Genomic DNA, 13,096 nt, shown 5'->3' with positions numbered 1-13,096 from the left:
AAAACCTACTATGTAAGAAATATACTTTCAATGTAATATTCTTTTACCTACTGCATACTTTTTATTATTTTGTTTTAATCTACTGGAGATACCAAATAATTCTAATAACTGAATAAGAACAAGATAATAACAAGGACAAGAAACAATCCTATTTGGTTCTTTTATTTTGTTAGAAGATATGGATCACTAAGTTGTTGGGTTTTTTCCCTAACCTCCATATACATACTATATAATACCTGGGGAATAGGGATTAAAAAAATTAATATTAGAAAGGAATTCTACAGTAGAGGTAATCAGTGTTTACATGTTTTTAAGACTTGCTGTAAATTATGGACACGTGACCATAGCCAAGTCACTTTGTGGTTGCTGATAATGAGAAGAGTAAGTACAGGGAATTACCCCAATGATCTTCTTAAATATCACTTTGAATTTAGTCATTCTTTCCTTAAAAATCTTCAGGAGGCTCCAGAATAATTCTAAACATTTAGATGGCCTGCAACACTCTTTAAAAGCTTACCACACAAATTCTGCTCTAAATATAATATAAATATCCCTTTAACATTCATTAGACTTTTCAACTTCTATTCCTGCCTAGGTCAGTCTTGAATGTTTTTTTCTATTCTCTTTCCTTAGGGAAATTTTCCATGAAGCCTTTCCGAATTGGGCCCTTTTTCCTTTAAACTCTCAGTAGTTAACTGTACATACTCCTTATCTGACATAAAATACATATGGTCTTATGGGGGCCCATCGCTTACACAGCTGTGTTGTCCTATCATTCAACTGATTCTTTGTTCATGTTGCGTCTCCCCAGCTTGCAAATATCATCTCCTACAGAGCTATCTTTGTACATAGCAAGCACTGAATTGAAAGAGTGAAATGAAGAAAATGTGTTCAGGATATAAAGGGGTAAGTTCCAAGCCAATGTATTAATCATATGTATCATTTTATAATAAATCTGAAACACCAGAATTTCATGAAACTAAAATCTTATATAAGTTCTGTCAAAATTTTCATTGTATATTTTAAGGAATAGTAATTATCAGAAGATGGTGGGAGACCCGGCTGGATGGGTGGGAGTGCGGCTGGTCACCTGGCAGGTGCTGAGAGGTGGAGAACAAAAAACAAAACAAAACAAAACAAAATAGTGGGAAAGAATAAAGAAGCATGGTTATTTTATTTATTTAATTATTAGTTTCAGGTGTACAAAGCAACATCATGATTAGACATTTACACACCTAATGATGTGATAATTCCAACAAGTCTACTACCCCTCTGACACCGTACATAGTTATTACGATACCATTGACTATATTCCCCTATGCTGTACTTTCCATCCTGTGACTATATACATATTTTAAAATTATAGCTGACATTCAATATTATTTCATATTAGTTTTAGGTATCCAGCACAGAGGTTAGGCATTTATATAATTTATGATGTGGTCTCCCTGAGAAGCCTAGTACCCATCTGCCAGAAGTGTGGTTATTTTGGATGAATAACTATGAACATACCTGATTTTCCTTGGAGTAATGGAGTAATGGAGTAATGGTGTGGAGTACGTGGTGTGGAGTATGTGTAGCCAGTGTGCCAGCGGTGCCGCTTACCTGTTCGGGGCACACGGTGTTCATTCCTGGCATCTGCAAAGAGCTCATCTGCATCTGGCCCATCACTGGGTTCATGTTCTGTACATCCGTGTTGCCACCCGCCATGGACACAGTGATGCTCATGTTGTTGTACACGCCAGGCTGCGCGGGCGGGTTCTGGACAGCGTGACCGAATGCACTGTGAACTCAAAAACAATCCCAATTACGTCCACTGATCACGCACAGGGCGATAACGTCACTGGCCTCTGTTTCTCACTCATTAGATAGAAGTCCAAAGGAAATAGTGCACATTCTTAAGTGACATGTCAAACTTTATCTTATTACACTATATATATAAGGATTAAGTATAATTCAGATACATTGTGAACTCTGCCCAAGGGGCTTAATAGTTCAAAAACTCATTTTAAGTTACAATTATTTGGGTAGTATCAGAATTTTTAAGCTCCAATTATCTGAATATGTAAGAAAGTAAGTTTTCCACATAAGTAAATCTTCTACATAACTGAAATCTACCCATTTAACCATCAAAATCGTTCTAAAATGTATTATATTATCTTCTTAAACAGAGACTATACTATTTAAGGAAAGTGCCTGGCTTATATATCAATCCTCAATAAGTTCATTGAATGAATAATAAAAGAATGAGTGATTCAAATACAGCATTCTCATATTGTGATTGCATATCCTCTCAGACATAACATTTGAGGGGAATGTTGGTATCTTGTTTCACTTATTCCTTGTCTCTCATACGTGGTAGTAAGTGACATACAGCAGGCACTCGGTAAATATCTCATGAATGAATTATGGACATGGATTATTACTCAGTGCTATCAACCGATGAGATTTGGATTGCTGTTTATTTATAGATTTTACTATATCTATACCAGTGTTTTTTGGAGTGCAGTCAGAGACTATCTGTAAGAGAATTCCCTGGGACTCGTTGAAAATTCAGTCTCCCAGGCCTTACTGCAGCCATAGTGATCATATTTTCTGGGGATGGGTATAAAATGCTGCATTTCTAACTACTTATACACATTAAAATTTGACAGCCTTTATTCAATGTCCTATAGCTTGCTACCATTTCTCAAGGTTTCAGTGTCTGGCTTCTTTCAATATGCTATAAACTAAGAGGAAACCTGATGTATATAACCAGATATTTTTATGTGGCAAATTTAATGTTTTTAAAGACTTCAAAGATTTCCTCAGGCCTGATGATAGCTTCATGTCTTTTCTAGGATGCAAAAGGCAAGGGCAATTATGTTTTTAAGAGGGCTTGTTTTATTGACTTCTTTCTCCATGGCCAAGTTCTGGACTGTTATTATACCAAAGATCTCAAATGTTAAACCAGTTTCTATTAGTAGGTAGAATAGTATGAAATAAATTCCAAGTAAATACAACTTGTAACTTTATATGTGAACCTCCAAAATTCTATGTGACACATATGCAACACAGCTAAAGAAAATGTACGAATTGTGTCTTTTGTAAGTTCTACAAAAACACCAAATATTTTCTGATTATCTATCAATTGTTAAACAACAAGCTGCTGGTAACATGCTACCTATTTCAATGTTAATTATGGAGAATTTGATTTAAAAAAATCATTTACCCCATCAATGGCTTATCTATTCCTTGCTAGCTCTTGTGAGGTAAGCAGGATGTACTGACATTTATAGCTTCTGGTAGATTAAGGTAACCACACTGATGTTAACAGGCTGAGAAACAGCTTCTTCATCGTGTCTGAAGAAAAGCAGCAAATTTTCCCCAAGTAATTATAAAACACAAATGCTCAAAGAACATTATGTGCCTAGGAAATGGCCAACAATACATCTGTGGCCCATTAGTGTCTGCACGGTGTATATACTTGTGAGGCAGTGTCCCCACAACTAAGGGTGAGAAAAACCTATTAGTCTACTGTCCATTTCCTAATGAGAACATTTCTGTCTGAGACAATGCTCATTTGTCAACTGATACATAACTCATCACTGTGGAGGCTCAGGGCTTATGTAAGTTAGTGCTTCAGAAGCTTTAAGGACTGCAATGATGTCATATGTAGTGGAAAAAAAGCTTAGGCTTTAATTTCTTGACACATTTATATTTGGGACTACATATTAGTTTAAGTTTTTTCAAACTGCTCCTGCCAATAGTTCCATTTTAGTTTCTTCCATCATGGGAAGACGACCAACCTCTCAGGGTCCTGGAACAGACTGGGGGGTTTACTGTGGCTTTAGGCCCAGTGTAGGCAGGACCCTCTCTCACTCCGCTTTCCTGGTCAGCCTCACGGCAATTATCGGTTCCTTAAGCCAGCACCAGGTATTGGTAGCCTCTGAATCATGAGGGAAAATGGGAAAGATGACGAATTTGGCCTAAAGTGGGTTCCACAGATACTATAGGTATTAACAAGCAGGGGAGTTCCTGGTCAAATAAGTCTGAGAAAGGGTTAAACAACAGGTCTTCTGAGCCTTTAAAATGCTAATAAGCACTAGGACTCTCCTGAATGACTATAGAATTACACAGGTTCCAGGACACGCAGATTTGGTTTAACCCTTTATTTCTCTTGCCACCAAAGAGATAATGAAAAAGAATCGCATTACACTGTCTCTGAACTATTATCTTACATCATTCTACTTAATGACTCTTTGTTTTATGTTTTACTTTTCTCTGCACTCCTCTTGTCACCAACTAGACTGTTGGTTACCTGACAGCAGGGGCTCTTTTCCCTGCTCCTTGTGGCATCTGTGCAACAGAGACAGTGAGTGGTCACAAACATATGCCGCCTGCACTGGCCAATACGCTTCTACACACGAAACAAATCAGCAAGTGTGAATGTTTGAAGAGTTGGTGATAGTTATTTTCTTTCTCAAATGATTTGGGAAAGACAAAGTTCACAGAAACTGCTAAAGTACAACAACAACTCAAGTCCACATTTGAATCTGAATCCAAGAAGTGACTTAGGTCCGAACAGGAAGTCTCTGCACTCATTTGTTCAGAGGTGTACACTAAGGGATGACCTGCTCTAAAGGATGGACAGATGTAAGTGAACACAAACGACATCCTTGCTCTTAGGAAGCTTACATTTTAGTTAGAGAGACAGACCATGAATAAACAGACAAACACACAATATGGCAGGTGTTAAGCACTAAAGGGAAAGGAGGGACTGGGGGTGGGAAATGGTGTTGTTTTAGAAATGATGGTCAGGGAAGTTTACTATGGTGACAATCAGTATCTGTGTTTAACAAGGTGACATTTAAGAAAAGACTTGAAGTGTGAGAGAGCAAACCATGTGGCTACTGAGAGAAGAACATTCCAGCAGAGGGATTTAAAAACGCAATGGTCTTGAGTTTGCAATGTACTTGGCACATGTGAGGAACAGAAGAATAAACAGAAGCCAGTGTGGCAGGGTGAGTGATGAGAATAGCAGATGAGGTCAGAGAAGTATGCAGGAGCAAGACTAAGCCGGGCTTCACAGGCCCTGCATTGTATGTTGAGTAAGTTGGAGTTTTGAGTAAAGGACTGACACACTGCCTCGTGTTTCAAAAACATCACTCTAGCTACCATGTGGAGATTACACTATAGTGGAGCAAGGGTGGAAGCAGTGAGACAGAGACCACTGCAATGTCCAGGAAAAAGATGATGGTGGCTTGCACTAAGTGTACAAGTGCGACAGGTGAGAGGTGAGAGCTGCTAAAGCGGATATGATTTGCTGATGAAATGTTTGATGTGGGATGTAAGAAAAAGAGAAAAGGTTTTCTTCCGAGTAACTGGAAAAATGAAGGTGCTTACTGAGATGGGGAAAAGCAGGAGAGGATCATGTTTTGGGGAGAGTATCACTTTAGTTTTAGTCATGTTAAGTTTGAGAGGCGTCTAAGTGGAGATGTCGATTGGGCAGTTGTGTATACTGTATGTTCAGGGGAGAAGTCTGGGCTGGAGATTGAAATTTGGGAGTCTTGTGTGATATAACCAAGGGGGTGAGTAGATATGGACAAGAGGTCCTGGAAGGAGCTATTAGGCCCTCACATGGAGGTCAGGGAGATGAGGAAGACCCAGCAGAGGAAACCGAGGAGTCGCCTTTCTCAAGAGAGAAAGTTGTTCCAGAAATCAAATGAAGAAAAAGCTTCCAGAAAGGATAACTCCTCAAATATGCCAAGTGCTACAGATGACCATTGATTGCATTCTGCAATGTTAAAGACATTAATGACCTTGACAAGAATACTTTTGGTGGAGTGGCAGAAATGAAAGTCTGACTGGTTCAACAAGGAATGGAGGAGAGGAAGTGACAGGATACTGCCTTTTAATAAATTTAACTGCAAAGGGGAGCAGACCTGTCAGCATGACTGGTGTTTTTTTCAGTCACATTTAAATGCCTAAGTGTAGATACGGAGCAAGAGTTTGGCTGGATTTTATTAGGGGGCATTTTGCTAGGCACAGGGGCAAAAGGACAGCTGGGAAAGGGAGTTGAGAATGCCGGTAAAGGAATAATTGTAATGATGGACCATGAAATCTAAAGTCGGTTTAGGAAGCTGGGATTAGAACACATGAGGAGACTACATTCTTCTTGCATGTTATATAAACAGTGCCGTTTCTACCTAATTTACACACAGTCTTCACTGAGAACTACCTAGTTCTCTAACAGGAAGATTTCCTCTCTCACCTTTCGGCGAACTTTAGGAGAATATGGTCTTAAGTTTTCAATTTTAACTGTCTTACTTATTATGTTGTCAGATCAAACGGTTTCCCTGTCATTAGAACCAAGACACAACCAAATTAAAACCCTTATAAAACTCAAATTATGTGTGAAAAGTTCAGCAGCCAGGATTTGGAGGAAAATAATGACTTTAGTGAGATAATTATGAACAAAATGAGCAAGATGAGGCCAGTGAACATCTAGATTCAAAGAGCTGGGAAAGGTGGAACGACCCAAGAAGCCTTAAAAACCTTTGTTGTTGCTATGAAATCTTTAAAACATACTGAGAAGAGTGAAACCTGTTTACATTCAGCTCTATTGTATTCTAACATTTTGCCACTTTTGCTTTAGATTTTTAAGTGTTTTATAAAGGAAGACTTTTTCAAAAGTACCCATTTCTCCCTCTGTCCCAGGGAAGCTCTGTTACTCATGGGAGTTGATCATATTCGTCTGGTGTGCTGGGGGTGGGACAAAAAGGTTGGGGGCCACCAGACCACTTCTCTTTCTTGTACACACACAAATTTGCCTTAAAAATCTTTATTTTTCCTTGTTGATAACATAAAATTCACTTCCTTGAATTTGCAAATAACAGTGAATAATCTTCCACTGAGACTGTGAAGGAATGGCTATTCTTACGTGCTGCAGGGTTCCAGGGATGCTCCTATTTAAAAACTGCCCCTTACTTGTTGTTTCCCATCGCTCCTTGCTGCCAGGCCTTCATGTCTGGTGACTGGTACCCAGAAGCAGGTGGAGTCTGCTGGAGCAGAGAAGTCTGAGGAGGAGGGATTGGCATCGGCACCATGGAGCTCCCAGGGCTCAGAGATGGAGCAAAGTTGGCCTCACCTTGAGGAACCATTCCTGCAAATTGACACAAATTAATTTATGTGAATACACTATACATTTATGAACCCCATAAGGATCTGTTATAATATATTTAGAGATAACCTAATCAACAGAGTAGGGAAAAAATGTCTGTCTCTCAAAATAAGGCAGGAAATTTGTATAAACAGATGGATAAACAAACACATAAGTTTGGAAGAATGCTTTCCATTCTCAGATGTTGATTTGGGTATTAGGATTACATATGATTTTTTTTCTGTTCTATTTTGCTTACATGAATTTTTAAGTATAAAAAACATATATGAACAGAAGTGACAGATTACTCGTGTAATAAAAATAAGTTGAAAAGGGAAAAATATAAGAACATGAGTGAATTGGAAAATGAGTGTTTTGTTGGCCACTATTCCTTAATCATCTGTGTAGGCTCTTCTTCCCTTCCGTCTTTTTTTTTTTTTTTTTTTAAGTGCTATTGAGATATAATCTACATAACATCAAATTCAACCACTGACCTGCACAGTTCAGTGATTTTTAGTAAATTTATCAATTGTGCAACCATCACCACAATCCAGTTTGGACATTTTCATCACCTCCATATTCCCTGTGCCTGTTCGTAGTAAATCCCGCTCCTACCTCTACCTCCACTGATCTGCTTTCTGTCTCTACAGATTTGCTCTTTTATGGAAATTACATATGAATGTGATCATCTGAAGTGTTTTTGTTTCCAGCTTCTTTCACTTAGCATACTATTTCTGAGGTTCAACCATTCTGTAGCATTTATCAGTAGTTTGTTTCTTTTTATTCAGGATAGTTAATGATTTAACTATTGAAAATCAATTGACCATAAAAGTCAATCATTCTGTTGCAGTGATCTATATGTCTATATGTCTACGGCATCCAACTTTGTTCTTCCGTTTCAAAATTGTTTTAGCTGCTGTAGGTATTTCCATATAAATTGTAAGAGAAGCTTGTCAATTATCCAAAAAGCATGTTATTTTTTGATAGAAATTGCATTGAATTGTAAGATCAATTTGGAGTGAATTATCTTTTCAGTCCTTTTCTCTCTGATTTCCATCGCTGTGTCTTCAAGTTCACTCTTTTTTCTTTTGTAATGTCTAATCTGCTTCTTATCCTATCCAAGATATTTTTTCACCTTAGATTATAATTTTCATCTCCAGAAGTTTGATTTATTTATTTATTTTTTCTTCCATACCTTTATTTCACATGTTCAGGCTTTCCTCTAACTTCTTGAACATACAGAATAAATGTATAATTTATAATTGTCTTAACATCTCTGTCTACTAATTCTATCAGTTGTATAATTTCTGGGTTGGTTTTGATGGACTAATTTTTCTCCTCATAATTAGTTTTACTTTCCTGCTTGTTTGCCTGGTAATTTAAAAAATGATTTCATGCCTTGTGAATTTTACCTTGTTAGGTGCTCAATTTTTTAAATTCCTTTAAATATTTTTGACATTTGTCTGAGTCATGGTTAGGTTACATGGACACAGTTTAATTCTTTTGGATCTTGTGCCTAATGAGACAAGAGCAGGGTTTATTCTTGCCCATTACTGAGGCAAAACCTTTCTGAGTATTCTGCTTGATACACCATGAATTATGAGTTTTCTCTTCTGGCTGGTGGAAAGAGGAACTGGTTCTGTGTGAACTCTGAAGACTGTTCCCTCTAATCTTTTCAGGTGTTTTCCCTGGCCTTGGTTTGTGTACATACAACAAACGAACACACACACACACACACACACACGCGCACACACACTTTCTCAGCTGAAGATGTCAGCGGGACCCTCTGTATATCCCGGTAGTTCTCTCTCTCTGTGACTCTCTCTTCTCTGGTACTGTGCCCTGAGACTTCTAGCTCTCCTGGACTCCCAGCTCCATTGCCTCAACTTGGGGAAACCACTTGCTCTTGGTGGATTCCCCCTCCCTTCAGCATAGACTGGGCAGTTTCGAGAACCGGTTTATTATAATGTACTTTGACTTTTTGTTTTGGATAGGAGAATAAATTTGGTCCCTGTTACTCCATCTTGGCCAAAAGTGGAAGTTTATAACAATTTAAAAAAGTAAAAATGAGCTTCTTTTTGTTTTGTTATGTTAGGACTTTGTATTTTTTTCCCCCTGACAATTACATTTCACAGTTAAATACTTTTGAGGTAGAGAAAGTTATAAAAGTGCAGAAAAAAGAATGTCATAATTTGATTACCCACAATTTAGTATAATATTTAGTATAATAATCTGTGTTCTGTAATTGTTAACATGATAAGTTTTCTCTTTTTTTTTTTGGTTTGGTTAATCTGGTCAGAGAGGTAGTTAATTTATTCACATTTGTTTTTTATAGGCTACAATTTTAAATTTCTTGTGAAAGTCGAGCCAATTATAGACTTGCTACACTTTTTTTCTTTATTAAATGTTTACCTTTTTGCTTTGTTTTGGTTAAGACTGTAAAAATAAAGCTATATATTTTCTCCTTGCTGCTTCCTACATATGTAATTTAATCTCTGGTAAATAATTTTGACTTTGAATATACAGAGAAAAAAATTTTTTCTGTTTATGACTCTACAGGGTGGGTTTTTTCTCCCATCATCTTCTTCATATATGTTGATTGTCTTTGCATTAATTCTATATTTTAAATTTCAACTATTTTGATTGTGAGCCTTAAAAACCACTTGTCTGTTCTTAATGCATGTTGAACCTTATATGTGATGAAATAATTTCTTTCAGAAAAATATCTGTATGTAAAGGGGAAAAGATACTTATCACATTCTGGATTACTCTGTGGGGTCCAAGTAAACAATAAATACGAGACTCCAAGTACATCGACATGTTTTTTGATAGTTCTTTCTGGCCTTATCTCAGATTTTAAGTAGCCATGTTTTCCTTATCAGATGACCTAATTTTAGTAGAAAGAACCAGCCTGTCAATAACGAATTACAGAGGTAGTTACAGTTCTAGTCCCAGTTCTGCCACTACATAGTACTTTGGGTTCCTTGAACCAGACAATCTAGTTTAACAAGTCTACTATTCCATCTTTGCCTATACTATGTTAATTCTCCCTGTTGGATCATAAATACATCACAGCCATCTAACAGCAGCAACTAGAATTAAGATTCATCTTTCCTTTCATTTATTTCTTCAACTCTCCCCTAGACCACTGTGCTAAGCACTTGAGAAACAAAGATTAAAAAATCACATGCTACTCATTCAAGGAACTTGCTATTTCAAAAGAAAGGCAGCTAACAAGTGGCTATAAGATGGTGGTGAGTGGTTATGACTGGGAGTATGAGAGAAGGCTTCCCAGAGGAGACACCTCTGAGAGGAGAAAGGAACAGGAATGAGACAAGTGAGGGAAGGATATTTTAGACAGAGGGTTCAGGATATACAAAGACCTAGAGGTGAAAGAGAGCAAGATAAGTACTCTTTCCTGGAGCTTGAAAAGTTTGTTATAGCTGGAACATTGAGAAATGGAGGGAAGGGGAAGTGGAGGTAAGGAGTCTAGCTTTGGACAAGTTGAGTTTGGGGTGTTGGTAGAAAATTCAATTATGTCCTGTAGGCAGCTATACACATGAGCTGAGAGATCTGGTTTAGAGACAGAGAACAGTCATTAGTACGAAGAGGTCACTGCAGCCACAGGAGTTGATGGGATCACTGAGGAGGAGTCAGCGGAGTAACATGTTTACGGTGTAGTTCACAGAAGAGGCAGCTCTGGATGGGCTTCAAGGTATTCATGAAGTGGGTACAAAAACTTAAAAAAAAAATCCCTCATATTTACTTTGAATAGTGTCTTTAGTATAAAATGAAATTTAAATGTCTTTGTTGTAGTGCATTCATCTTCATGGCATGATAGTCTAGAAAAACTTTCTGTTTTCAGAAATAAAGAAAGCATACTCTGTAACAGTTTACCTACAAGTTCCTTCCTCCACTTTGGGCCTATATTAGGTGCAAGATGCCAAAGCAAAACGCTAAAGCAAAGCTAATGTAGTCATCCTTTGGTATAACTGTCATCAATTAGCACAGGGATCAGCAAATTTGTTCTGCCAAGGGCCAGATAAATATTTTCGGTTTTGCAGGCAGTAAGATTTCTGTAATTACTCCACTCTGTTGTGTGAAACCAGCTATAGACAATATGTAAACTAATGAGCGTGACTGTGTTCCAATAAAACTTTATTTACAAAAAACATGTAGTGGCTTTTCTTGTTGTTGTTTGTTTTGCTTTTTGAGAAGGCTTGCTTTGAAAGGTTGGAACTTTTCTAGAACTTGAATTTGTACCAACATAAAGCCTGGTCTTAAAGCCTCCTACCAGGCTGCTGATCATACTTGAGCAAGTTTAAAACTTAGAACAATGAAAGAAATTACAAACATTTCATCTTTAAACGCTCTTCTCATCTCCAGAAAAACTAACAATTTTCCTCCTATTATTTTAAAGCAGTTCATAGAAGAACTGAAAGCTCTACCATTTCATTTCAGTGTGCAACTGGATGAAATTACTACTCTCTCCAATGTATCTGCTTCGGGGATTTGTTTGAAGTCTAACTGCTGGCTTTATCAAAGAAAAATTCTTATTTTGTGAAAAGTATTTTTTATCAATCTTGTCAACTTCATCGGAATTGGGGCTTTGAAGCACTGCCTTTCCGGTGGGTTTGTTAAGGAATGGGAGCAGGAAAGGAAGTTCTCTGTTCTTCGCTTCCAGAGAAGGAGGTGTTAAAGAGCATGACTGAATATTGACAGAAGTACTATTTTTACTTTTATAAGAGAAAAAAATCCTTGGAGAATTTATTAATGTTTGGCTGACTTGTAGTTAGTTGTTGGTCCCTCCCCCACAATGAATGAGATAAATCTTTTGATTCAAGGCTCTGCAATCAATATCATGAGTGCTAAGAATCTATTTGCTGTTTTGGTTAAGTTGCCATTTTGGAAGAGGAATGGGGAGATGTAACTACAGAAGTCTTCTAATGTTGGAGGAAGTACTTCTTTAGGTTAAAGAGAAAAGGCCTTGTCAAATTCTTTGTATATAGAAATTGCAAGAAATAAAACTCTTTTGAAGGCCACTCCTGTTCAGAAAACTTGTAATTAAAATATGGATTTATAATCCTTTTGTTGCCCACACAGAGAGTGTCAGAGCTATAAACCAGCCAAAGATGACTTCATAGTCTTGAGGACAAAAGAACTGATGTGGCATAATTTTGATTAAAATGTCTTACAGATTTCTGGTGCTCCCTGATACAAGTCTCCCTAGATACTTAATTTAATAGTCCAAGGATTTTAGCGTTTGTCGCCATAAGAATGAAAAGTCTAAATTGATTTGGCTGTGAAAGTTGGTAAGTATAGTGCCATGTGAAAAATCTCTATATAACTTCACCATTTTATTCAAGTCAAACAGCGGCCTTCTCACTGAAATTCATTTTTAAATAGCTTAAAATTTACTTTTTCTTTCACTTACAAAATCAAGGGATTTATTTCAAATTTTTTCAGGAATTTGCCATTCATTTTGCATCAAAGTTTGATTAAACATGGTGGATTAATCAAATATGTTTTACTGCTACTACCTATTAGAATCTCAAAGAGATAGAAGAAAAGTGAAAAAAGATATCAGCACTTAGGATAAAGAGAATGGAAGAGAGAGAGTGCAAATGAAAGATTAAAAAAGAAAAAAACCTTTTAGAAGGCAGAAAGTTGCCTAATATTGCAGGAATAGCTTACAACCTAAGCAGCTCTGAGTGGTGACGCCAATGAGAAGTCTGAGATACTCTATGAAGATTGATTATCTTTATGTAAACTATCAAAAACAAAATCTCCAACATAATGAAAAACCTGCAGCCAAGCTTTGAGTTAATGTAATTAACCCACTGTCTGAACTGGACTTTCAATAGATTCTTGTAAGGATCCATGACAGAAAGTAAAAACATGAGAGAATGTGCTTTGCACATAAAATGTTACAAAGTTCAGAGTCCGACATGTCCT

At 37.1% G+C, this 13,096-nt stretch overlaps 1 protein-coding gene across 5 annotated transcripts in view; it reads right to left on the bottom strand.

The window, feature by feature from the left end:
• The window catches only part of NCOA1 (nuclear receptor coactivator 1), a 214,645-nt gene that overhangs the window by 8,985 nt on the left and 192,564 nt on the right, over window positions 1-13,096 (bottom strand). For all 5 annotated transcript variants that reach the window (XM_019712751.2, XM_074331761.1, XM_019712754.2 and 2 more), the window contains 2 exons: window positions 6,970-7,144; window positions 1,606-1,783 (listed from right to left, as the gene is read on the bottom strand). In XM_019712751.2, coding sequence (XP_019568310.1) covers window positions 1,606-1,783; window positions 6,970-7,144 — 353 coding nt within the window. The remainder of the gene's footprint in view (window positions 1-1,605; window positions 1,784-6,969; window positions 7,145-13,096) is intronic.

The sequence above is a fragment of the Rhinolophus sinicus genome, linkage group LG05 (assembly GCF_036562045.2).
Source record: "Rhinolophus sinicus isolate RSC01 linkage group LG05, ASM3656204v1, whole genome shotgun sequence".
NCBI lineage: Eukaryota > Metazoa > Chordata > Mammalia > Chiroptera > Rhinolophidae > Rhinolophus > Rhinolophus sinicus.
Note: the sequence above shows the minus strand (reverse complement) of the source record. Positions and strands in the feature narration are given on the sequence as shown.